Source organism: Gasterosteus aculeatus, chromosome 17 (genome assembly GCF_964276395.1).
Source record: "Gasterosteus aculeatus chromosome 17, fGasAcu3.hap1.1, whole genome shotgun sequence".
Lineage (NCBI taxonomy): Eukaryota > Metazoa > Chordata > Actinopteri > Perciformes > Gasterosteidae > Gasterosteus > Gasterosteus aculeatus.
Window position 1 is genome coordinate 9,374,827 of NC_135705.1, and position 24,719 is coordinate 9,399,545.

Here is a 24,719-nt window from a genome sequence, read left to right on the forward strand (position 1 = left end):
GAGGTACATGCAGAGACGACGTATAATTGGATGAGGCTGATTCTGTCGTGTGCGATTTCCATATTCCACAGTAATGGCTGAGGGCTTCAGGAAGCGTCCTCTGCAAAGTCAAGGGCATAGAGCTGTCCTTGGTTTTAAATAGCCCCATTATAAAGACATTGTATGATGTCTTCATGTTCATACATAACCAAACGATTTATTTAACTGTAAATATTTGCAAGATGAAATGCTAATCAATAAAATAAATTGTAATCCAGTGGAGGGGATCTATTTTAGTGTTTACTGCTTAAAGGGAAAACAATTTTGTATTTATTTTAAATTTAGCCTTTTGTGGCTCAAGAGGGATCAATGAGACATCTGATAAAATGCCTCAAGTGATGTCGCTTAGTTGGGGCTGAATTAGCCTCTTCAGCCAGCCACAACAATGCACAATTTCCAACTGACCAAGTTGCATTGTGGGTAAGAGCCAAGTTTTAACAAGTAAATACAAATCTATGGTTGAACTTTACGACATTCTTTAAAGCACACAACAACCAAAACATTATTTAAAAGTATTGTAATCAATCCAACCTTCAAAGACTATTTCAGTTATTAAAAAACAACATTTTATTCCTCATTTCATCGTCATGTGTCATTAACATTCTGCTGCACATCTTGATTGATGTGCAGCATGTTCCCCGTGGAGTCCTCCGTGGGTTTTGGATGTAACTTCCTCACCAGCTCTTTTGTTGTTTTGAGTTTGGGCATCCACGACCAGAAAGCCTCACCTGGAATGAAAGACAGGCAAGCTGGGCTGGTGAAATGTGTGTTTCTGTGTCTGCACTTGGGGGGAAATACTTATTCAGTCAAATCAATGCAAAGTAGGAAGGCCTAAGCTTTTACAGACATGGACGTTTAGCTTCAGTTTACTTCACTCACCGTATATTTGGTCTAACCTCCAATATGTGACACGTGAGTGCCAAATCCTCAGCAAGCACTGTAAGAATAAACTGCTGCAGAGGCCCAAGAGCAGTCCAACTACCACGTTCATCTCCTGCCAGTTCACCATGTTATCCTCCATGGCCTCATTATATGGAACAACATGATAAACTTGATGCCTGCAACAGACGGAGCCGTGGCAAGTGGTGAGAATTAGCACAGCAAAGACAAAAATCCACAGTCGAACACAGAATAGTTCTCAGAATGTCACATTTTCTCGATTGAAAATGGCAGCCCTGTTTGTGTAACAATTTATATGTAATCATGTAGATTTTTTACATGTGTTCTATGATTGTTTTAGTTATTACAGGAGGACAGCCGGAGCCGCAATAATTTAAAATTCCCTAGTGGTAAAAATCGTGACTGATAGTTCATCTCTTAACCTGACACTTCACCTGAAGTCACAGAAAGGTGCGCCTGGTCACACACAGCGGGGGCGCGTGCACGATGAGAGGTCACGAATGAATGAATTCGGACTTATTGAGTCTGTTTTTGAGGGAATCAGTGAAGAAAGTTGATGGAATACGAGCCTTAAGTTCTTCTCTCACCACACCACAAAGGCAGGCATCATGCAGAGCGGCGGGACGGTGTTTTACCTTCCGCAGGTGCAGCCGCAGACCGCGTCCTCCCCGCGCACTATCGGGAGGATGAAGTTGTGGAAGCGGTCAAAAAGCGCGTTCATGTCCGCCAGAAAGGTTCCTCCGGGAGAAAAACACCACCCGACGGTGTGGATTCCTCTGCAAAAGACACGTGACGGGACTCCGGGCTCCCGGTGGTTGTCACTGAGGGGGGGGGGGCAACCAATCACAGGTAACACGTAATGGATGTGTGTGTGGAGGGGGGGTGGGGGTCGTAATGAATGAAATGAGTTGTAAACACCACAAAGTGGAAGTAAAAATATTAGATTAGATCAGATCCAACTGTATTGTCATTGCACAGAGTACATAAGAAAGTCCAAGAGAGCTGATAAAGTGCAGAGTATAAATAAGAGAATATGTACAGTGTAAGAAATATACATGGAGCAGTATAAATATTAAGCAGCAAGGTTGTAAATATGAATGACATGGTGGTGCAAATGAATGACATGAGAGTGCAAATGGTGCAGGGGGGGGGACTATCGTCTGGTGCAGAGTTCAGCAGTCTATGGTTGGGGTGAGAGTTGTCCCTAGTCCTTGCTTTGGTGGGTAGAATTGGATGGCTGGTAGTCAGTGATGGCCAGGATGCCTTGCCATTTGCGTGGGGGGGGGGGGGGGGGGGGTCAGAGCCGCTCTTGAAGCGCTCATCGATCTTAAGCTTGTGGCTGTGCTTGGCCTTTTTGATGCCCCTTTTCAGGCCAGCCCTGGATGCGCTGTAGGCCTGAGCATCACCTGATCGTAAAGCAGTGCCTTCGGTATACAGTCCAGAGAACAGAGCAGGCAAAGGCGTTGTCTGTGTGGCCTCGGTGGCAAACACACGCCAGCCTGTGTGTTCAAACCACAGCTGTAGTGCAGTCTGCTTCCTCTGGCCACACTGTCCTCACAGTGGGTTTCACACTTGTGATGAGATGTGTGTATTTGGGGAGCGGGAACAATGAGCTTTATTAGCGTCCACCATGTTGGTGTAAACGTGATCTAAAAAAATCTCTCGTGGGGCAGGAGACATGCTGGTGGAATTTGGGAAGTGCAGCCTTCAGGTTTGAGTGGCTTAGTATAAAGTATATAGGCTGCAGTCACAGCAGTTGGTGTAAACTCCCTGAGCAGGTAGAAAAGTTTACACCTAACCATGAAATATCACAAAGAAAATAAAAAGTCGTGACAGTTGTTTTTTTTAGAGATGTTTCTTTAGTCATATGTACATACAGAAAAATCAGGCACTCTGAGCTGAGCTCGCAATTTGCAAATAATTACAATGCTTGAATTTTTAAACATTTACAAAAGGAAAAAAGTACTATGCTTTGAAAACTGCATATCAAAGTTTAAATATGAATGAGCAGATATTGAAAACACCAGGGGAGAGCCTCAGATAGGTCTAGGTTAGATCATTCATTATCAGCCCACCCACTTTAACTTAAAAAACTAATCTACAACACATGGTTGCACAAGAACACTTTCAGTTAAATTAATTTCCCTGCTGACCCCAAGAAACACACTTTCACTGTCCCAAGTCAGGAATAAAAATCTGACTTGTATGCTTAAATGAATTACAATTATAATATCTGGAGAAAAATAAAATCAGCATTAATAGGCTGAACTTAACAAAACAAAGAGGGACTGGTAAAGCAGTTGTTGGCTCGGGGATGGGGGTGTTATGGCTCTCCCAGAGGAGACATGGTTGAGTGATTTCACTGAACTGGGATGGAGGGAGGACCTTGGGCAGACCTTGATCCGGAGAAATAAAGGCAGAGAGAGCAGCGAGTCTGTCCTCTGCATGACACACGCGTCACCAGTATGTCCAACAGCAGCCATTTGTTAGGTCCTAACCCAAAGCTGTGTGTGCAAGTGTGGCTGTGTAGGCACACAACATGTATGTACTTTCCTGTAGATGGTCAAGGAGTAAGAAGTGTGTGTGTGTGTGTGTCCCGTAAACTAATGTTTGATTGCTTGTGATCCCCAGTCTGTGTTTATTGCAAATCTCTATCTTGTATCAGTAGAAACAGACAGTGTGAAGAAACGGCCTGTTGCTCTTCTCTTCAAACTCCTGAATGAGCTCATCCATTTCATCCTCCATGTCCTCAGTGTGCTGGATCTGCAGGGGCGCAGGAGGAACATGTTAAAAACAGCCTGAACGCACACAACTAATTCGTGCAGATGAAATCAAATCAATCTACACACCACGTTTTGAATATATAGCACTTTATAGTGGCTTTGGCAACATTATGTGACCACTGAATCACCCATATTGTAACTACACCCAACGGCAGATTATGTCTACTTAAAGAGCATTTTATTCATATTGCTTTCATATAGATGTTAACGCATATTGACTATATGCATTTATCTAACCACAATGTGATAGATAACTTTTGTAACACAATGTTTGGTTGTACTCTGCCTGTGTTAAAGAATCCCAGTAGCAGACACTCACACACTGACACAGCTCACAGATGAGGAAGGCGCCCAGCGTGGCTTCCTCGTGGTTATCCTGAATGTCTACATTAATGACGTGCACGGACTGTAGAGTCTCCTGCTCTCTTGAGTTCAGATCTGGGGAGCAATGAATAAAAAAAATTAAAAAAAATGTGTGCCACACAATCAGAAGTGCTCGGAGTAGAAACTTGGGTCTGCATACAAATAATTGTGGGACAGAAATGTGGTGTCCAGTATCAAAATCAATACTAGCAAGAGGCTCTGAATTACCAACTGTATAAATTTAGTGATTTAACATTTCTTTTGAGAAGCCTCACCCTCCAGCACTTGGTCATAGACTCTCTCTTCACAGGTGATGACCAGGTCAAACTTGTCCTTGCAGCTCTGAAAGCGCTCCGGCTTTGACTTGATGCGCTTGTTACGGTCCAGCATGTGCAGGATGCCATTCTGTGTGTATCTGAGGAGTGAGGTGGTCAAGGAACAAAGCAGCAGCGAGGGGAACACCTCCAACAACACATCAAGTCACGGCACTATCCGAGAAATTATTTCAACGAACAGAAGACTGGAAATGATAAAATGTCTGAATGAGAATGCATATTTTGTTTTCATTGTGGTTTACTCACTTGATGGTATCAGAACGTATTCTAATTAGAGGAACTGCGGCACCACCTAGTGGCGTCTGGAAGAACTACTGCTTTGGCACTAGTGGAGATACCAGTTAAATGTTCCACTTCCATAACGTTCTCAAACCACCATTCCAGACTAGATCCGTTTCCCTTAAAAATGTTATGTTGTCCATGTTTCCAAATCTTTATCCAAAATATGTTGCTCTGTCACTACATGGGCAAGACGCAAATGGCAAATGTATAATTAAAGAAAAGACCAAGCACCATGGTGAATCGTCTATAATAGTGGACTATATTTAAAAAAATCCATGCAAAGTTGCAATACAAAAAATTAAAAATAAATCACATTAATAGTTGTCATAGGTAGCATGTACATCTATTAATACATTCTAAGTCACAGGGTAGTGAGTTTACAATTCATTATAGACAACCTACCGTGGAATGGGGAAATTACACCTGAAATACAGTAATACCAACGAGACTTTAAACACAGCCGTGCTAATTTTTAACCTTGATTTCCACAAAATGCCCATTTAACAAGAATAACGCCAGATGACCTTCTCAGAAGTTGGGTTTGATAAAGACAAAGTTTCTGAGACAACTTCGGCATCTGGGTTAGAAAGTGAGACCACTGCAATAGTTTACGGGCTTCTTAAGGCTTGTGTTAACACACATTGGTTAAAACCCCGTTTGTCGGTGTCGTCTACTTGTCACCACTGTTCTTTGATAGGTTATCTCTTGTGGTTAGATTTCTATATTTTACGTTTCAGTTCTACTAAATTACTGATGCAACCACAATTCAAAACAATTACAGGATTAAGACAAGAGAGCCAGTCATTTACTGTCTAGCAATCCAGTGTTACTCAAGACCGTAAAAATATTAACATATAAAACATTGAAAATGCAGGGAAACCTGCAAGGAAGAACAGTAGTAACACAAAAACCTTTAAGCTAATGTTGTATAGCAGTGTGCATCCCTGTTTACCACGGGTTTAATACAGCATACATCAGTCACACATTTCAAAACCCCTGCATCGGATTTACTCATCGTTGCAGTCCCGTCTGCCGTGCCGTTCAAACGCTGCCCCTAACACCTAAAAAAGCGACACACGTGCCGGAACACAGGCCATGTCTACTTATCTGGCTCCCAGAATACACCATAAACGTGCGTGTGTGGAAATGTGAGTGAGAAGGGGATACAGTTCCTTGTCCTTGCGGACCAAGTCGTTGTACATCTGTACATATGTCGTTTTGAAGTCATACACATTGGGTTTATCCGGGGCGGGACCGGGTAGCTTCACATGAGAGCCTGTCCCAAATGAACGCACATCAAATCCACGTTTGCTGCAAAGATGAAAAGGACAAGACAATAAATATTAAACTGCATGTTGAATAAAGAATTGGAGACAAAAAAAGTATGATCAGCCAATTGCGATCCTTGGTACCTTGAAAGTAGAAGCTAAAACAATTAAGACAGATTCTCAAATTACCTCCTCCCAAACATGCAACACAGGGTGAATTTACAAAAAACATTAGGCATTTTACATTGTCCCCCACTAAATAAAAAAGTAACTTTAAAATTTAAAAATAAAATCTCACGCCAGGAATGGGTTTTTATTTTCTCTTAAAATTAAAGGCCGTGGGGAACTAGATCAAGTGTGAAATGTCTGACAGTCTCAACCCAGCACAAAGAACCGGCTTCAAACAGTAAATCTACGCAACCCTTTAAGATGGTGCGTGACTGCTGGTCAGATGATGCGCGAGCTGCAGTTGCTCCCTTCCGGGTTGTTCCCTACAGGGGGCGCTGAGTCAACTTGTGGGAGAATTAAAAAAAAAACTTGGGCTGGTCTATTAAAAGCGTTCAAAATGTATGAAAACTAAATCCAGTGTGAGGATTTACTTCAGGCGACCATAAACCCATCTAGAAACCCGCGTCGCACAGCACGCAGTAGCCCCGCTGTGACGCGCGGAAGGATCGAGTCCTTTTGTCAACTGCGGACGAGGCCCGACGGAGCGCCGCCGTGTCGGCGTCACTCCCGAACCCGCTCGGGGAACGGATCAACACGGCACGGCTCCCCTTGGTGGCGTTTTTTTTGGGTTCTTCCCCCTTTTCGTGTTTCCTCTCGGCGGCTCATCTTTACCTGAGGATACTGTGCGCTTCCATACTGCGGTTCTGGTTGCTCGAGCACACAACCGCTACACGCAGCGGGTGGCTCGGCATAGCGACCCTCCGGCTGACTACCGAACGATACGGAGCGGTCTGAGGCTCTACTGGTGTAACGTTAGTCGGTTCGATCCCTGAAATAGAAAACAATGACCCAAGACAAACCCCCTTTGATACACTAAATAACGAGACGTTTTCGAGTACGGATGCTGTACGATTTGCTCGTCTTCGTTTGATGCAGGAAGTTAAAATGGCGGCGGCCCGATGGTGTAGTGCGGCTTTATCACGTGAGGCTATTTGAGGGCGGAGTTTCCTGCTCGTGACGCTGAGGCATGCAGACGTGACGTCGATATATTAAAATTATGTAAATGATCAAATACAGAGGGACGTGGAACGTTAGTTGATTTAATAAAGAAATAAAATATAAGCAAATGCCTACTTTAAATATAAAAAACACTATATTAAATATAAATAAAGGACTGTGTAAAATAAAGGGTTAATCCAAATAAACTCTTCACTAATATACAAGTTAACAACGTGTTTACAGAGTGGCAAAATGTGTACTTTTTCTGTTTAGTTCGTGCTAGTATCTTATATAGGTCAATGGAATATAAAAAAAAGTGGGGTGAAAAGACAACTTCATGTTTTCTCACTATTGATATAATGTACATCTGACTTTGACGGTTGTATACGTTCCCTTGCATCTATGTGGATGTTACTGCATCTGCACAATAGCAGTTTTGTTTGTTTGATTGTTGTATTTTTCTTGTTGTGTTCATTCTTCCCGCTGGACTTATTGTTCTATCTTATGTACGATGATGTATGTCATGATGCATTCCTTAGATATCACATCATCATCACCCAGTGACTGACTTGCATCACACCGCTCTAATAAGGGTTTGTGTTTACATGTATTTTGAATTCCTGTCTGTTGTTTATCCTTGACAATTGTCCAAGAATGTAAGGACACACAAATGGACACATGGTCTCACGCGCAAGGAGAAAAACAAGGACAGCTCATAAGTATTACAAATGACCTTATGGTACTTTATTTACTGACAGCAGGAACATAAAGTCATTTTAACTCAAGGTGTTTGGCACAGTGGAGATTGTACAACAGATAGTATTGCCCTTCACAAAATAGTACAAGTACACACTGTAGGCGGACTTAAAAGCCACAATAGATGATGGAATGGTTTAGTCAAGTGGAAAAAAAGAAATTTAAATTCCCCTGTGTCACAGCAAAGACAGCACATGTCTGCCATGTCATAGGCTGCACATTAAGCAAAAACCTCTGTTTGTGATGCACTAAAAGCCACTTCATCATTTCATTTATTGTATTGCTGTCAGCTTACAGATTGATGGACTCAAAAACTCAAACAAAAACAGTTAACTGTATGTTATTAAATACAGGTTATCAGTACTTTTGGTTCAGTGCAGAGGTTGACAAGGCATGTTATTTGCAGAGCAACAGTAGTTTGTGCTTAAATTCACTCACAACAGAATGCGAATATCAGCACGTGGCTGATTGAAAAGGACCATTTAGTGACATTGAGATTAGATAATGTCGTCATGGATGTTAAATTTACGCTGTGTTACGGTGACGTCAGCATCAGTGACGCGAGTGAGTCTGGTAGTACGTGTGCTGCGTCGTGGGGCTCATGATGTTTTCCGTGATGTATGCCACAAGCAAGCAGATGATGACCAGCATCACGCAAATAGCTCCCCCGACCGCCGTCATGGCGATCACGATGTCCTGCATCCCAGACGGCGGCAGGGTAAACTCAACGCAGTCCCGCCGGCTGGCTTTCTGATCTGCATCCGAGCGGCCTAGAGAGCGCAGGCAGATGCGGTAGGGGATGTTCTCGTGCAGCTCAGTCAGGAGGAGGTCCCTGCAGCCAGATCCAAGATGGACACCGGCACACTCGAACTGAGTGTAGCTCCCGTTCCACCAGCAGTTTAACTCGTAGCCGGCCCTCTCGTGCCGTCGGCCACCGAAGAGAGGGTTTGATCGTCGAGTTTCCTCCGTTGTTATGTTTGTCCCCGGATCCCCGCTGCCCGTCCGACCAGCTGCAGCTGGTTTTGTGTTTTCGCCTCGGCCGATGGTTGAGGATTCCACCTCTCGGGTCCACTGCAACAGCACGCTGCCATTGACGAGAATATTTGCCACCAGGTTCCCCACGGACACCACGGTGCTGCATTCTCCCTTATGACACTTGAACCCAAACAGCGTGTGCCTAAAACACAGCGGCTCCCCGACGCCTCCCTCAATCACTTGGTAGGCACACAGTGGTGACGGCCCTTCCTTGGGGATCCAGATCGGCGCCCTGTCAGACCCTTTAGATCCCACAGTAGTGCCATCACTCGAGTTGAAAGATGGACCTGGTTCCTCCTTGAGCCTTAGCGACGATGGACTATTTTTGTAGCGTCGGTAGCCATAATTCGAACTGTTTTTAGTCTGTATAGACCAGTTTTGGGTCCCCAAACGATTCCTGTCTTTAGACTCTGAAGGGTGTGTTGTTGTTGTTGCTGTTGTTGATGATGACGGTGATGCAGAGCTGCTGCGATGAAAGCTGTGGGTCCGAGCTGTCTGGTGCAATGTGCACAGCAGTAGTGCCGAAAGGGCCAACAGCGATGGTCGCTGTCGGCTTTTCATCTCCCAGCGGAATGATTTCCTCTCACAGCGGATCGGACGGGCGACGGAACGAGGCGGGGTCGATGTCTGCCATGAGATCGGCGACAGAAAAACAACATGCAGTCACGCAGGCGTCTCGCCACGCAGAGCGCGCGATTTTGGATTTCGACTCACATGCATTTATGAAAAATAAAAATAAAATCCCTTTCCCGGTGTCGGTGTTGAGAAGGACCCCGGCCGTCGTGCCTTCAGACCCGCTCCTTCTTGCCCGGCTCGGCGCAAAAGCCACCGACGCTTCGAGGCTCGGCAGCGCGTGGGCGCGTGCGCTGACAAATTAGCAGTCATCGATGGAGTCGTCATCCCACACGAGCGCCTCAGGCGCGTGTCAGTGTGCCGTGCACGCTGACGGAGGGAAGGTTGAAAGCGACGCGCATCTGCTGCCCACCTGCAGGTCAGAGCTGCTGTTGTTTCGCCTCCCGGTGCAAAAACCACTCAGCAGACGCAGAACAAAGCCCGCTCAGAAAAGCAGAGGTCTACAATCAATGAAACACTCTAGTAGGCTATTCAGTACTCATCAATTATACTCAGAAATGCGCAGAATCAGTGTTTATTCAGATTAGAATTGACTCAAAAGCTCAATGGCATAATTGTCTCACTGATTTTTTTTTTAATGTCTGAATGTTTAACAATGGTTTCATGAGCTTCACTGATAAGGAGACTACTACCATTTTGTGTTTTTTGCCACTGAGGTGTTTCTGCACTCACTTTTGGATGCATGGTGTTCAACGAAACCAATCTGTATTTATAAATAATCAGTTTGCAAATCCAGTATAGAAACTGAAAATGTTGTTTTGTAAGAAATGGACAAGATAGACATCTAGAATATCAAGTCCCCAATTTTCACAACAGGAACATGATATATGCAAGACAGAAAGTGGTAGCTGCGAATCCTTCCTGGGTTAAACTTATTTCTGTAAATATGTTGTAAATAAGAAGGGGATGGAGATAACAGTTTGTGGTAATTGGAGATCTTTAGGTTATTTCATCTATGAATGTTCACAGAAACACTTAAAACGCATATTAACAATACTGTTGGCACTAAGTAACACAAATACCTCTATGACAACACAAGTGATAACACTCATAACGGCATAGTGCATCAGACAACAGGATGTAATCTTGGTGTCGCTCTTAGTGGTCTTCCGGGGGGCTAGTGCACGTGTTGCTATCATTTTGTCCCCCCCCCCCCCCCTTTAGATGTAGCATTCTTACATGCAGTGCAGTCGAGAGGTCTTGAGGTGAAAAGGCCCAACTATATAAAGTCAATCACTGTTGAATGAAGTTATTGACCAATGTTCTCTGTTTAAAAGCATCATGAGCAACAAGCCCCTTTAATAATCAGAGTGATAAAAAATCAAGTTTAATCTCACGCACAGTGGAAAAATGTACGATCAAGATTTAATTAAGCAATGCTTGTGCGACATTATTCGAACCAATGATTGCCTCGTGGCATTAGAGAAACTCAGTAAACAATCAGTATCAAGGGAGAGCGTGAATAGCTGACTCATAGGGGAGAACGCCGTGGGACCGACTGAGCTCTACCTATTCCCTAAAAGTCATACACAGTAATTGGTTAAATCTGCGTAATTGGCAGTTATGGTCTGATTCTAGATGTTTTTATTTAGCAAAACTAATTATTAAGAGTTATTACTAAAAGATCAATTTGAAGATTGACGATCACATGTTTTTGTTCAGCGGAGTTACACTTTAATTTAATTATAACAGGCTGTTATGAGCACAAGAAGCAACCTGCACGCGTTGAGGCGATCATTGATGTTTAGTGATGCGCAAAGAAACTGTGGAAAATGTCTGCGTCTGCACGTACAGCACATTTGTTGGTCTCTGCGTGCATATATAAGGCAGCAGTAGTGGGCCATGTGAAGCCTTGACGTGCCACTCTGAGTCTCACACACATGTTTGGCCCCAAGAAAAAGCAAGTTATGTCGCAATGCAAAGGATGATGACATGTCAGAGGTCCTCACTGTAGACGCTGTCTTGTTTGGGCTCCTTGTCTTTTCTGGCATTCTCGGGAACATCTTGGTCATCCATGTGGTGAGACAATCAATTGGGACTTTTGTCTGTTAATCGCGCTGAATGTCTTTTGCAGAAATGTTCTCAGTCTTTCTCGCTTCTACTCTCAGGTGTTTCAGTCAGCCTTTGAGAGTCCATCTCGGAGACTCCCTCCCTCTGATACTATTTTGGTGCACCTGTCACTGGCCAACCTCCTGACCTCACTTTTCCGCACGGTGCCCATCTTTGTGTCAGACCTGGGCCTGGATGTGTCTCTGTCTCTGGGCTGGTGCCGAATCTTCATGCTGCTGTGGGTTTGGTGGCGAGCTGTGGGCTGTTGGGTGACCCTGGCCCTCAGCATCTTCCACTGCACCGTCCTGAGGCGGCAGCACGTGGCTTGTGGACCTCTCGCACAGGAGAGGGAGAGACGGCACGTTTGGATTGCTCTGGGGCTGGTGTGGGGCGCCAACCTGGCCTTCTCAATCCCAGCTCTTGTATATAGCACTCACGTCCACGGCAATGCCACTGTGGAGCTGATGGTGATCAGCTGCACCACCAGGCCGCTCCTAGGCTGCGTGTGGGAGTTCCCCTCCAACCAACAGGGCTCTGCCTTCGCCTCCGCCTCGCTCGCGCTCAACGAGGTGCTGCCGCTGGTGCTGATGGTGTGCACCAACCTGGCCACGCTGCACGCTTTGGCAAAGCACATCCGAGCCGTCGCCGCAGGGGCACACCCGGGAGAAACCCAGAAGGAGCTGGACAAGCACGTGTCCACGGAACGCAAAGCAGCTCATGTGATCGTGTCGCTGGTGTCGCTCTTCGTGGTCTGCTGGGCGCTACAGGTCGCCGCGGTGACATACTACAACCACGACGGGGGAGACCATGCCGAGGGGCTGCTGACTGTGGCCCACTTCTCTGCCTCGCTGTTTGTGGGGTTCAGCCCCATGGTGGTGGCCCTGGGACATGGTAAGCTGAGGAGGAGAATCATGAATATGATCCTGATGTGGTCCGAAGTTCTTAAATGCCGCAAGGAGAACACCGAAGAGCGTATTAAATCCCCAAAGGCTAAAGGAAGGAGGGGAAAACGATCTGTTTTTATTGTTCAAGAAGAGAGGATGGTGGTACAAGTGAAAGGGAACGCTCAAGCTGACAAGTGATGGAAGCAAAGTGTGGTGTTATTTAAGCTTTTAAGATATTTCAAGAAATTGAATGCAATAGCTTAGTCAGAAATTATTACATATAATCAAGCGGAGGATTTATATTTTTTATTGTTAAAACTATTTCATCCAATGCAATGTATCATTGCTTTTCTGTTGTATATTTTGAGCTAATATGCACTATGATGGTTCTTTTGGCTTCAACCAATAGCAGGTGCAATGTCTCAATAGGCTTTACAGTCTGGAATTAAAAGGTACAATGGCTCAAACCCTTTTTTTCAATCTACGCCAAATAAAATATTTAAAAGATGTCGCCCAAAAACAAGAAAAAATAAGTAAGCTATGAGATTTTCTTTTTAATTTAAGTTTTATTCGCATCCTGGGGATATTTACATGGCAACAAGTTTACAACTTTGTTGGCTACTTTTCTCTTTCACAGAGAGAAAGATAATACATTCATACCTTTAACCACGAGCCTTCTTTCAAATGTTTTTAGTGATGTAAATAATAGTATTGTAATAGTAGTACTGTGTGAGCTGCACATGGTATCTGTCAGTGAGAGAGTGTAGACTTGACGAAAGAACGCAGCCGGCGGTGGCCGAATGTCAGAACAATAGGGGACATTGCAATGAAGATGATGTTGGCAAAACGAGCAATGATCAGAAGATACTCTGCAGAAGAGCCCCTGTTGTAGTTGAAATAGTTGACAGAGATAATGCTAGTTCCCCACGATACTATGAAGAGCATTATGAGAGTGAGAATCACCTGCAGAAACACAAAACGATGAATTAGAGAAGTGAAACTACTGTAATATGTCCACTTTGACTCAAATAAAAATGTAAAACAATTGAAGTTCTGACTTTTTAGCTTATCATGTCTTTCTTTCATGGAACATTTAAATTCCCTATTCACAACTCATCTTCAAGATGACCATGAGCTCAAGTCTTCCCCCTTCCACCCTGGTCCTCCTCACCTTGGCCGCCCGTCTTTCAGCGGGAACCCGCTTTATGACCGGAGCATCTGTACTGCGCACCCTGCTGTGGGTGTAGAGTGTGTACAGGGAGCCCAGGTTGGTAATGGCCATTAGGATTATGGGAATAGTCTCGTGGATCACCATCGACGTGGTTGCATAGGCCAGACCGCTGTAGCTGGAGGGGAAGTTCCACACGCAGCCCAGCAGGGGGCGCGTTGTGCTGCTCACCAGCATCAGGGTCTGAGAGAGCAGATGGAGGAGCAGAGGCGGAAAAAACCTTCAGTGAGCAATCCTCGGAGAGGAGTTATAGCCGTATCATGAGGGAAATCTACGTCTGACACATCTTTATGACGCCATATTGCGAATCTACATGATTTAAGGACTTTTCACATCACTTTGTCAAGATTTTTTACATCAAATTTTACTAATTTTGTCGTCACAAAACATTCCTCTAAACTTTAAGCGAGTATCTCAGTGATTTGTTGACCTCTGAAACATTTTCCCCACCATTTTTCTAAAATCTTGCTACACAGGCTTTGTCTAATTTACTACTTTTGGTCAATTTGACATTATCATTCGGTAACACGTTTTTAAAGTTACCTTTAAAGTAATGTAATTTTATTATGATGACGTTAACTTTAAAAAAAAAGGAAGACAACTTGTTTATTGTGACGTAAATGAAAGTAGGTTTAAAAATGCTTGGACTTTTCATCTCGTACAGAAATAAATGGCAAACAAGCCTCAAATAGAAAATAAAGTAAAAGAACATCTCTAAAACAAAGTAACATGGTGCACAAAATGAAATACGGCTGAAAGGCTTGTAAGATAATGCAGCCTCCTGCAGGCTCTCACCTCTGTGCTGTTCACGTCTCCGCTAGTGGAAAAGATATGAGCAGGAATGGAGTAAACCAAGTTGAGAAGCCAGATGAGGGTCAGACTGAGCAGCAGGGTCTTGGGAAGGCCCCGGGGCCCGTTACGGCTCACCGCGGTGGGAGCCACGCGCCTCAACGTCTGGAGGTGGAACGCACTGAGGAAGAGCGTGGACCACACATTCACCGACCGCAGCCACACCCAGAGGCCCATGAGGACCTGACACCACTCTTTGGAAGAGTACAGCTGTCAAAGAAAAGAGGCCGGTGTGTATTAGCAAATGTTCTCACTTACCCCCTGCAAGAGGTCTCTTCCCCTTACTGAATTTGCCACGTGTCTAATAAATCTTTTAGCTGCTGTAGGTCCGTGTGGTGGCAGAAAAAGGATTCCAAATGGCAAAGAAGTACACTCAAGAAATCAGCATGGTTGGCAATTTCAAAAATAAAATTGACCCTAAAGAGCACAAACCTCCAGTCCAATGTCAGAGATGACAAGCGGTATGTTCCTCATCACAGACACCAGCAGGCTAGACAGTGCCATGTTAATGATGATGATGTCCGAGTTACGTCCCCCAACGTGGTCCGTTGCTATACTCTTACCGATCACGCCAACGACGGTGAAATTTCCCAGGATGCCCAGAGTCACCAGCATGATGTAAAAAGCAGTTTGCACGGGGGACACGGAGACACGAAGTCCCATTCCAATAAGCGTGCTCTCTCCATCTTCCCCAATGTGCTCCGCCATTGCAGCCGCTTTCTCACCAAACTTGTCTATGAGGTTTTAACAGCAGTAGGTCTTTAAGCATGTTTTCTCATCACTTCAATATCAAAGTGGATATAATTCAGTTACCCGTCCTCCTGCATGCTGCTGGCATGGTATGCACCAGTATATTGACTCCTGTGCTATTTTGTCCTTCTCGATCTTTGCAGGTGCAGTAAGACAACTTGAGACACTCCTGTTGGAGCCAATGAAAGAAGGTTATTCTACGTGTGTCATCAGGACAGAAAACCGATAACATAGGTGTCGCTGTGCTGCGGCCTGGTGAGACGATCCCCGTTAGGCTGTCAGAAAGACAAAAAGCAACACAATGTTCTACGCCTTTGGGATCTTGAGGCACATGTTAATGAACCACAGGAGATTAATTAGCGTATTCCTGAATTAAATGTCCTTACGTTGCAACTTTATTTATTTCTCCATCATCCTCGTGGAAGCCTTTCTGATTGTGTGCATGTATTTTTGTGATTGTGTTTTCAGGAATTTAATAGCGTAATGTAACTTGTGTTTTTACTGTATGTTACCAAGTTAAATATAAGTGCTGATAAACACAAAGCTTATCTTAAAATCAAACAATTTCACTCCTCATTTATCATTAAAACAACACAATGGTCACTAATTCAGGTGGTCAGTAATCTAACAAGCCTCAACACATATGAACTAAATCCACTCTGGCTAAATTTCTAGATGTGCTCTTGTTAAAGTGTCAATCGAAGGTAAGTTGTGGCTTGGAGTGTGACGGGTTTTGTGTTTGTATTCTGTACAAACCGCTATTTGTCAAAACCTGGTTTAGCAATTGTGAAGTATTTCATACAAGTGAGAGAGAATTATTTAAACTAAAAGAAACTTGAAATTTGCTTTCTAGAGCAACATAAATAATTAAAGAATATTAAATATATGGATGGGTGTTGTATGTTTTGTCAAGATGCTGCAAGGTGCAAATGATAAACAATGCTGACAAATATATTGTGTATTCAATAAGTAATTTTCCTTTCTTCAATGTTGAATAAATTAAATTGGGTTTGAAACATTCTACAGTACCTTGAGTTTAGGTCGGCATGTCCCTTTGTTGTCACTGCTACGTAGTAATGAAACACACCAAGGACTTCACTAATATTTGTACGAATAACATTGTGACAAGTGAAGTTACAAAATATAATTGAACGTAACCGGTAATAATGCTAAAGGGTAATGTCACATAGATTATCATTTATTCAATCGTCAATCTCTGATTACAGCATGCAACCACCAGGTGGCGTCATGAACAAGCAAATACTAAACAGGACGAATCTGAATTTTCTAACCCCTTCTAAAAAAACAACATTTTAACAGAAAACCTGGCGACCATTTCAGTAGCATAGAAAATAAAATATTCAACAACAAGTAATAGGAACGGTATATTCACTGTACATATCATTCACTGTATGTGCACAAAGAACCTAAATTTAATCTGATCTGAAGAGCCGAAAACATGGAATAATATTATCCTCTATGTGCCAACCACGTCATCTGTGTTCGAACAGGTTACACCTCACAGTTTATCAGGGCACTTGCATTTTTAATTGCATAACTTTAGTTCTAGAATTTATCATGTTTCGTAATGTATGTTATACTTGTTAAAGGAATCCATCGTTTTCTCATGCTTATCCAATTCCTTTCGGGCTTTGTGACCAAAAATCCATCCAATTGATATACTCCTCGTGTTCCCAGACGATACGTGTTACTGATATCAGGAGTGCTTATGTGATTTTGATCTGATATGAGTACAGCTAGTAAGGAAAAGAAGGTGAAGCATAACCCTTTACATTACAGTTTAAAGTTGTAAACCCTGGAAACAGGCTGCAGACCCCCGTCCTCCTCCGTCATCCAACTAAACTGTGGAAACTGGTCAAAATTATACTGATATTTTATAATCTTCATGTGTGGCGTTGGCCTTTATACTATTATTATAAGCGTAGGCTATAATAATAATGCTAAATGAGCATCGCATTCTCTGCAGCAGCTTACGCTCCTGTCAGACTAACTGCATGTGAAAGTTAAATATCGGAACGAATGTGGGGGCGGATTTCCTTTCCAATTTAAAATCTATAATTATGTCACATTTTGCTGAGCCACTGTGCTGGGATTTTGTGATAAAAACCCTTTCCGCCACTATGATTTATTCCATGATGAACATTTTAACTATACAAAAATAATGATGCCGTATTTCATCAACTTTCTTTTGCTCCAGCAGCCTGATTGCTGCAGACTGTGGTCGTCAACCCCTCTGGCTGGAATTCATCCAAGAGAAGAGACGGACAAATGAGAAAATTACACTTCCTCCAATGAGCTATTTATGAATGTGAATGTGGGAATAAAATTTAGAAAAAGATGATGGTAACAGTCAGCTGGGCCAATCTGTGTGGCTCGTCGCAGTGCAGCACAGCCTGTCTCCTCGGCCCGAGCTGTACACCGGGGACACGCACACTCGACCGTGTGGTGCAAGGTGCGTAAGGCGCGTCGACAGAGAGGTAGGAGGCAAGTAGGCAGAGGACACGGAGGGATTAAGACCGTAGGAGCTTCCTGCCTCCCAGCTCAGCCAGTAGCCTTGCAAACCTTCCTGGGCCTGCCATGCCACCCGGATCTCCTGCCGCCCCGACTGGGTCAACTGAAGGTCGGTCAGGGCCGGCAGAGAAGCTGCCGGGATGAATAACAAAAACAAGAGGAAAGCAAGGGAACAATTGAAATGAACAGTTCAAGTGAGACTACGTAGGAATGAGTCACAAATGGCCTCCAAAAGTTGAACTTTCAATAAATGCTAAATAAAATGTGGAACTGAAATACACAGTCACATTTCTACACCCACAAGCACACACATACAATCATGGTATACCGACCTCAAACCAAAAACACGTACCCTCTTGAGTGCACGCCCTTACAGACATGGCTCTTTCTTTCCCATTCACGTGCAGAGCGCTGACTGTGACCAGGTACTGGGTGTCCGGCTGCAGGCCGGTCAGAACCGTGGAGTTCTGCTGGCCGGGTAATATTAGGGTGCGGACGTCTCCGCTGGGAATAGCTCCATACTCCAACGTATATCTCTGGACTCGGGCCCCCTGCAGGGGACCCCAGCTCACGCGGATCTGACGAGGGCCGGAGTCTGACACGGAGACCACTGCCGGGCTTAGAACGTCTGAGGAGAGATGAGGGAGGAGGGGTCGGGGGGGGGGTCGTGGGGGCAAAGATTGGTAGCTGTAGCATGTGCTGATCCAATACAGCCTGTTGAAAGATTGGGTCTCCAGTTTTAGGATTTACATCTATCAGGATCTATAATTCAATAACACGTATGTTTTCGAAATGCATTGCCCATTTTTTAAATTTCACCAGGAAGTGTGGTGAAGGTAACAGAGAGCGTGTTAAACTCCCTCTGGTTGGATTCGGGTCGCAGGGCCGCTGTGTAGGTGGTATCAGGCTGCAAGTCCGTCAGCTGGACCACGGTGGAGTCCCCTGGCAGAATGCGTCTGATTCCGTTGTCCGTTTTCCTCACAGAGTTGTACCAGAGCTCATAGAAACCACTGTCTGTGCTCAGAACCGGACGCCACTGCAGCACAGCACTGTGGGAAGTCAAGTGGACCACACGCAGACGCTCTGCACGGATAATCTCTAAAGATAACCCAAGGTGAGATAACACAGAGAAATCGGATCATTATTAGTTAGAAATCAATTTCCATGGAACTAGAGCTTCTACTGTACTAAACCTCATATATCAAACACACACACAAACTTACCAATAATGGCATCTCTCAGGTCCTCTGTGATGATGTCTATGCTCTCTATGTCCACAGAGTAGAGGTGAGAACGCAGCGGAGGCGTCACTGCACGTTGTAACACCTGGTAGTTGCCATGAACCGTCGAAACGGCTAAAACAGAAACGCCCCGCGCCTTCATCCCAGACATCGGCTCGTCCACGTCTCCGGGCTGCACACCGTCAGTCAGCCACAGCAGTATCTTTGGCACCTTCTCGTCCGTCTCTGTCAGAACCCGCTGGGCCACCCTGAGCGCCGCCTCTGTGTTGGTGTCGCCTTGCAGCTGGCTGATGCTCTGCAGAGCTTTCTGCAAACCCTCCTGATGGCTGTGGACATCCAGGCCGAACTCAAGATGAGGGTTCGTGCCCACCTGCAGCAGCCCGACTCTCACGTGCCCACGGCCCAGTGAAAAGGGTCGAAACAGCTCGGTGGCGAAGAGCAACAGGCGAAGGAACTCGTGGTTGGCTACACTGCCGGAAGAGTCCAGCAGAATGAGAATATCCCCTTCACAGCAGTTTAACACTGTGCACAACAGAAGGAGAAGCAGAAAGGTCATTTCAATATGCGATTGTATCAACACAGCAACAAGGTTCAAACTCGAGAGAGAAAAAGACACGGCTCTGTCCTCATTCCTGTACTTCATAAGAACAATACATCATTTATTAATTTTCTTGAACTGATTTCACATACTTTGCTTAATTTCTTCATCAAAGCCATTCCACCGTCTCACCACAAAAATATTAATACACATACTCTTCCTAATGGTTATAGCGGTTCTCCTCTTTGGGCCTAGCGCCTCTCTGCCTCAGCACATTTAGTGTAATTTACCAGGTAGAAACCAGTCGAGTTTGTCACCAAAAGCAGCCACTTTTCACACACATACACACAGCGTCGCTGTCACGGTTTGGGTTTATTTCCTGCTTTACTTTGTAGTTTCCTGCCTCTTGTGTCCCTGGGTTAACTTCACTTCCTGCCTTGTCCTGTCATCCCCTGTGATTGTCTGCCGTGTCCCTGATTGTTTCCACCTGTGTCCAATCACCTGCACCTTCCCAGTGTATTTAAGCCCTGTGTGTCTCTTGTTGTGTCATTGAATGTACATTCTGTGTGAATGTCATTCCTGACACCCTGAATCTCATGCTTGTAAGTGCCCCCCAATGTGGACATACACCCGATATATCTATATTTCTAGAGGGATCTAAAAATGGCTGTGCACCGACGCTCGTCATCCAGCCTGATGGAGCTGGAGAGGTTCTACAAAGAGAGAAACTGCTCAAAAACTTGCAGCATCATTCTGAAAAGACCGAGGCTGTAATTACTGCCAAACAGCCTTCAACAAAGGCCTTTGTAGAGCAAAGGCTGTGAACATGTACCCATGTCCTTCCTTTTTAATAGAGTTTAATTACGCTATTAGTTATTGTTCTTATTTTTGAGGAAAAAATGAATTTAATCCATTTTAGAATAAGCCTGTAACATACTTTCCGGATTAGGTGCAAAGACACCAGAGACGGTTGGCAGTGATGAATCGTACCACAATGACTACATACATATCTCAGTCTTGTAACACCGATTTATTTTAGCTTAGGCTCATTTTGTTAATGTCATAGATGCTAATGCTGTCGTTGGGGAAGCAATACTATAAAGAACAAAATGCAATAACAGGTATATGAAGTGTTTTATTTTGTAATACTGGCCATTTTAGTTTAATTATTATGTAACCATATTGAGATTCCCATTAAAGCAGTGAAAACTCCTTCCCCAACCACCAAAAAGCAGTGCAGTGCATAATAAGGGGAAAAAATTATCCCACATATTAGATTCACTCGAATAAACATCTTCTACCTTCATCACACCTCAGGAGCCATTGTGCTCCATTTCCACATCCGTGTCTGTAGTGGAGTAATTTTCAATGGCAAGAATGAATTATAGCTGGAAGCACCATCCTGCACAATCAGATCTCCAATACATTTGGTGACTCAATTAACTGTTGTTGAACTGCATGTGGCTACACTACATGTGGTACACGTTGTTCCCATATAGTTCCAGTGTTATAGACACAGGGCCTACATCATCACATCTAAAAACATATGAAGTGACAATCTGTCGTAGGATAATTTAGATTGAGGGTTGTCAAGATTTTTAAACGTGTGCCCTAAATGAAAATAAATTCAACACTAATTTCCTAATTGTCCTCCACATAATGTATACATCTGCTTTATTGTGTCCCTTCTACCACACGCTTTGCACTTTTCCATTTGCAGCTCCTACGCAGAACACACCCATTCTTTTATTGCAGCAGTGGTCCATAATCATTAAACTTTTATAGAGAGACAGAAAATAAAACAGCAGGAAAATAAACGGGGAGGTAGGAATGAGGGGAAAGAGCGCAATAAGGCATGTGTATGTACGTAAGTGGAGCAGCTGAAGGGGAAAACGGGACCCGAGACAGAAAGACGAGGGGAGATGGTTGGATAAGAGTTGTTGAGGGAGATGCAAAGGCATTGCTCCATCTTTGCATTCCTCAAAGGACAATACATGAATGTGTATTTGTGAGATTTGAGCGTGCCTGTCGTATCATTGGTTTGTAGTGCCAAGGCCTTAGTGCAGAGACGATCAAAAGATATCACCCTGGGATGTTTTAGGACAGAACAGAGTTGGCGCACTTTTACTTGCATATATTTCTGGGTCCCAAAAGGCTTTAATATCTCCGGCGGTGACATCATTTGGACGAGATTACATTTTCCATAGCTGTTTTTGTCCCATAATAAGCCACAAACTGGCACCTTTTGAAGCTATGAAATATCTCACTATATATCACTTCCATGGGTGAAATAAGTATTCAAATCCTTTATGATCAAAAATATGAATGAATGAATATTATTAAGTGACAGCAAATAACTATTTAGAAGTAAAATAACTCTGTTAACCTGTAATCATCAGTGCGTAAGTGCTGCTACTCTTATGTATTAGTACTGTTATATAGCATTTTATTGTAAGCTTGTTGAAGCAAATCTAATTTTTGTAGATATTGTTAAGAAGTTGAATCGATATCAGCTTCATATATTTCATAGGGATCATGCGTTTTGTATGTAAAATGATGAAACCAGTTGCTGCAGCAATCAATAAAATGTAATGGGGTAAAAAGTTATAGCACTACTACTTGAGTAAAGGTACTTTCCAGTTTGTAGTGTATGATAACAATTATTCTTTATACTATTTAAAACGATTATATTCATATACAGCATAACCATTATATTTTATATTGATTCGATTAGAGAGCTGTGAACCTATAAAACCCCTTCGATTCTCTGAATTAAAAGTAATGAAACACAAAAATGATCAGCCCCTTCCGTGTGTCAAAGATCCTTAATTGTTCCTTAAATGCCGTTTGATCGTTTACCGGCATTTCTTAATGCCAGCGTGTGACACGTGCAGCGCTTTGACTCACCAAACCTGCAAGTTTTAGAGTGCATCTGCACAAAAGGAAAACACATTAAAAAGGACATTGCAACCTGTCAGCTTACTGTGTACACAGTCTTTCACGTCTGTATGGCAGCATACGTTATCAACTCACCTGTGGCAGGTGAAGCAATCTGCATGCTGCACAGCTGCAGCATCGCCCAGAGAAGATAGACGCCAAGCAAAAAGCCCTTCATCCTCTCTTAGCAGCTTAAAAAAATATATGTAGATGGTCAGAAGCAGCACAGGCAGGAGAAAGAACCTGGTCTTCCTTCATCGGTTTGCGTCGCACAGAAAGTTGGTCCAGTCTGTGTTTCTGTGTACTTCTTCCGCCGCGTTACCCTCGTGTTGCACAAGTCATCCAAACTTTTCTCCTACAAACACACCTGCGTCATCATGCCTGTTCCTGCGGAGGATTCCTTCCCTGCCGTTCCGCTAAGCTCTCTCACCTTGCAGCACATTTCACTCCTCCTCCTGCAGCTGCTGAGCCACAGCATAACATCAGTCACATTGCTTTATTTGGTCTACGATGGGACTTTTTATGTTTTCTTGAAGACTTCCATTTCCTACGGCACTGTAATTTCCACGGAACTTGTTTTGTGCTGGTGTAAACAGACAAGCACCTGAGCAAGTAGACCACAATGCAACAGACGGGGTCCCAGAGGAGCCGTGTCATCACAAGCATGCCGGGATTCAATCCCGGCTGTGGCTGAAAGAACAAAATGAGCTCATCTGTTTTCCCGATACATCCTCTTGTGCTAGAGGAATAACATTGAAACTGATCTGGTTCTCTTGGGACATCCTGGAAAAAGCCCGAGCTGACCACAAAACCCACTATACAACAGTAAACAGTAAACAGGGCGAGGATCAAGGAACGAGAAGGGAACCCAATTATCCAGTCTGTTAGACTGTATTAAAGAAAACACCACGCTGCTTCTTATCAGGGACAAAACTCGGATTAAGTTCAGGGTATTGCAATGCATTTATTGTAGTTGCAATACCGCAGCAATAGGACGCACCCTGCTACTCTGTGTGTGTGTGTGTGCGTGTGTGCCAACAGGTAAAAATAAAAGCCTTTATCAATAAAGGCCACTTAATGAATTTGCCCCTTTTTAGATGAGAGGGCCTTGCAGTGTTAAAAATAGACGTCTGTGTCTTCAGTGGAAATAATGTGGATAATTGGCCTCTATGTGACAGCGTTTTCCATTATTTTCAGTGTGCCAGTTGGGCGTGCAGACTGCAGGACGGAGGAGGGATGGTGAGAGACAGATTGTAGAAAGATAATGTTTTTAAGACGACATGTTTTGATTGTCTTTTGATAAAAAACACTTTTGCTTACATACCAGGCCGGCATACCCGGACAGTAGACGGAAACTTAAGCTCAGTCGACAAAACGGCTGTCTGAAGGTTCAGGGCTGCTGAAGTCTTCTATAGGTTCCTCTATTTTTGGTTAAAGACTAATTAATGATGGTAGTTGGAAGATTTTTTATGACTGCTTTGAATTTCTCAAATCAATACACTTTAAGCATGAAACACATGCACTTATTGGGCTTGTTGTGGAGAGTTACATGTCTTTGTAACCCATGTTTATATGCTAGATGTGAACCTGTGTGCAGATGCATATGCGTGACCTGTACACATTCACAAACATGATATATCATGTTAATATCGTATGGATTCGGGACGCAGTTCGTCATTATGAAGTTTTAACCATTTTTTCAATGCTATACCATATTATAATATATTAAAAGGATCCAAATCTTCATTTTGAGATTCTGTTAAGAGGTCACTGTGTGTCATCTGTGTATACTTATGTACTTATTGGAAATATATATTTACATATATTTACACCTTAAATGTTTATACGTATATCTGTTCTATTTCTTTTTGTTCTTGTTCAATTGTTTGTGTATGCATAAGCATTCGTGGGAAATAAAGCTGATTCTGATTGTTCACAGTATGAAAATTAGTGCCTGGTTGTGCACAAAGTAGGTACATCTGATATTAAAAAGCCATTTTATTAACCCCATGTTGACAAGCTCTGCCTCATCTGAGGAGTCTAGCTGATTAACTTCCAGATTAATGTGTTGTCAGCATGGCACACACATTAACATGGATTGTAACAGAAGCAGAGATGCGATAAAGTAGTGACCTATTTCCCTTTAAGAC

At 43.6% G+C, this 24,719-nt stretch overlaps 6 protein-coding genes across 7 annotated transcripts; 1 reads left to right on the plus strand and 5 right to left on the minus strand.

The window, feature by feature from the left end:
- Nucleotides 1-585: 585 nt before the first annotated feature.
- LOC120834759 (transmembrane protein 240) lies at nucleotides 586-1,806 on the minus strand. The gene is made up of 3 exons (XM_040203009.2): nucleotides 1,575-1,806; nucleotides 919-1,097; nucleotides 586-767 (listed from the first exon to the last, which is right to left on the minus strand). Exons 1-3 carry the CDS (start codon nucleotides 1,658-1,660, stop codon nucleotides 625-627), a joined length of 408 nt encoding a protein of 135 aa, XP_040058943.2. The 5' UTR covers nucleotides 1,661-1,806; the 3' UTR covers nucleotides 586-624.
- A 1,318-nt stretch (nucleotides 1,807-3,124) lies between these two features.
- On the minus strand, nucleotides 3,125-7,178 carry ssu72 (SSU72 homolog, RNA polymerase II CTD phosphatase). Its single transcript, XM_040203007.2, has 5 exons — nucleotides 6,811-7,178; nucleotides 5,870-6,013; nucleotides 4,361-4,500; nucleotides 4,042-4,160; nucleotides 3,125-3,702 (listed from the first exon to the last, which is right to left on the minus strand). The coding sequence occupies exons 1-5, from the start codon at nucleotides 6,888-6,890 to the stop codon at nucleotides 3,601-3,603; spliced, it is 585 nt and encodes a 194-aa protein (XP_040058941.1). The 5' UTR covers nucleotides 6,891-7,178; the 3' UTR covers nucleotides 3,125-3,600.
- Nucleotides 7,179-7,853: 675 nt separating this feature from the next.
- fndc10 (fibronectin type III domain containing 10) lies at nucleotides 7,854-9,951 on the minus strand. Its single transcript, XM_078092043.1, has 2 exons — nucleotides 9,643-9,951; nucleotides 7,854-9,555 (listed from the first exon to the last, which is right to left on the minus strand). Exons 1-2 carry the CDS (start codon nucleotides 9,646-9,648, stop codon nucleotides 8,446-8,448), a joined length of 1,116 nt encoding a protein of 371 aa, XP_077948169.1. The 5' UTR covers nucleotides 9,649-9,951; the 3' UTR covers nucleotides 7,854-8,445.
- A 1,399-nt stretch (nucleotides 9,952-11,350) lies between these two features.
- Nucleotides 11,351-12,792, plus strand: ora4 (olfactory receptor class A related 4). The gene is made up of 2 exons (XM_040203010.2): nucleotides 11,351-11,580; nucleotides 11,670-12,792. Exons 1-2 carry the CDS (start codon nucleotides 11,494-11,496, stop codon nucleotides 12,690-12,692), a joined length of 1,110 nt encoding a protein of 369 aa, XP_040058944.2. The 5' UTR covers nucleotides 11,351-11,493; the 3' UTR covers nucleotides 12,693-12,792.
- Nucleotides 12,793-13,113: 321 nt separating this feature from the next.
- Nucleotides 13,114-16,481, minus strand: ora3.1 (olfactory receptor class A related 3, tandem duplicate 1). Of its 2 annotated transcripts, XM_078092045.1 has the most exons (6): nucleotides 16,351-16,481; nucleotides 15,385-15,490; nucleotides 15,004-15,305; nucleotides 14,518-14,781; nucleotides 13,666-13,905; nucleotides 13,114-13,457 (listed from the first exon to the last, which is right to left on the minus strand). In XM_078092045.1, the coding sequence occupies exons 2-6, from the start codon at nucleotides 15,407-15,409 to the stop codon at nucleotides 13,245-13,247; spliced, it is 1,044 nt and encodes a 347-aa protein (XP_077948171.1). In that variant the 5' UTR covers nucleotides 15,410-15,490; nucleotides 16,351-16,481; the 3' UTR covers nucleotides 13,114-13,244. The 2 variants fall into 2 exon arrangements, with proteins under 2 accessions (XP_077948171.1, XP_077948170.1); XM_078092044.1 differs by lacking the exon at nucleotides 16,351-16,481 and having other exon boundaries at nucleotides 15,385-15,693.
- A 17-nt stretch (nucleotides 16,482-16,498) lies between these two features.
- Nucleotides 16,499-22,967, minus strand: LOC120834755 (von Willebrand factor A domain-containing protein 1). Its single transcript, XM_040203003.2, has 5 exons — nucleotides 22,666-22,967; nucleotides 19,077-19,616; nucleotides 18,673-18,951; nucleotides 18,206-18,481; nucleotides 16,499-17,985 (listed from the first exon to the last, which is right to left on the minus strand). The coding sequence occupies exons 1-5, from the start codon at nucleotides 22,745-22,747 to the stop codon at nucleotides 17,693-17,695; spliced, it is 1,470 nt and encodes a 489-aa protein (XP_040058937.2). The 5' UTR covers nucleotides 22,748-22,967; the 3' UTR covers nucleotides 16,499-17,692.
- Nucleotides 22,968-24,719: the final 1,752 nt, after the last annotated feature.

Excerpts from the sequence above, each read along its gene's own strand:
- LOC120834759 (XM_040203009.2), bottom strand. The coding sequence starts at position 1,660 with ATGAACGCGCTTTTTGACCGCTTCCACAACTTCATCCTCCCGATAGTG. Across the intron at positions 1,098-1,574 it reads TGCGGCTGCACCTGCGGAAG|GCATCAAGTTTATCATGTTG; the intron begins GTAAAACACCGT and ends CGTCTGTTGCAG. Across the intron at positions 768-918 it reads GAGGTTAGACCAAATATACG|GTGAGGCTTTCTGGTCGTGG; the intron begins GTGAGTGAAGTA and ends CTTTCATTCCAG.
- ssu72 (XM_040203007.2), bottom strand. The coding sequence starts at position 6,890 with ATGCCGAGCCACCCGCTGCGTGTAGCGGTTGTGTGCTCGAGCAACCAG. Across the intron at positions 6,014-6,810 it reads GAAGCGCACAGTATCCTCAG|CAAACGTGGATTTGATGTGC; the intron begins GTAAAGATGAGC and ends TCATCTTTGCAG. Across the intron at positions 4,501-5,869 it reads GTCCGCAAGGACAAGGAACT|ATACACACAGAATGGCATCC; the intron begins GTATCCCCTTCT and ends CTCACTCCTCAG.
- ora4 (XM_040203010.2), top strand. The coding sequence starts at position 11,494 with ATGTCAGAGGTCCTCACTGTAGACGCTGTCTTGTTTGGGCTCCTTGTC. Across the intron at positions 11,581-11,669 it reads ACATCTTGGTCATCCATGTG|GTGTTTCAGTCAGCCTTTGA; the intron begins GTGAGACAATCA and ends TTCTACTCTCAG.
- ora3.1 (XM_078092044.1), bottom strand. The coding sequence starts at position 15,553 with ATGTTATCGGTTTTCTGTCCTGATGACACACGTAGAATAACCTTCTTT. Across the intron at positions 14,782-15,003 it reads TCTCTGACATTGGACTGGAG|CTGTACTCTTCCAAAGAGTG; the intron begins GTTTGTGCTCTT and ends TTTCTTTGACAG. Across the intron at positions 13,906-14,517 it reads GAGACGTGAACAGCACAGAG|ACCCTGATGCTGGTGAGCAG; the intron begins GTGAGAGCCTGC and ends CTGCTCTCTCAG.
- LOC120834755 (XM_040203003.2), bottom strand. The coding sequence starts at position 22,747 with ATGAAGGGCTTTTTGCTTGGCGTCTATCTTCTCTGGGCGATGCTGCAG. Across the intron at positions 18,952-19,076 it reads CCTGAGAGATGCCATTATTG|AGATTATCCGTGCAGAGCGT; the intron begins GTAAGTTTGTGT and ends GGTTATCTTTAG. Across the intron at positions 18,482-18,672 it reads TACCTTCACCACACTTCCTG|ACGTTCTAAGCCCGGCAGTG; the intron begins GTGAAATTTAAA and ends ATCTCTCCTCAG.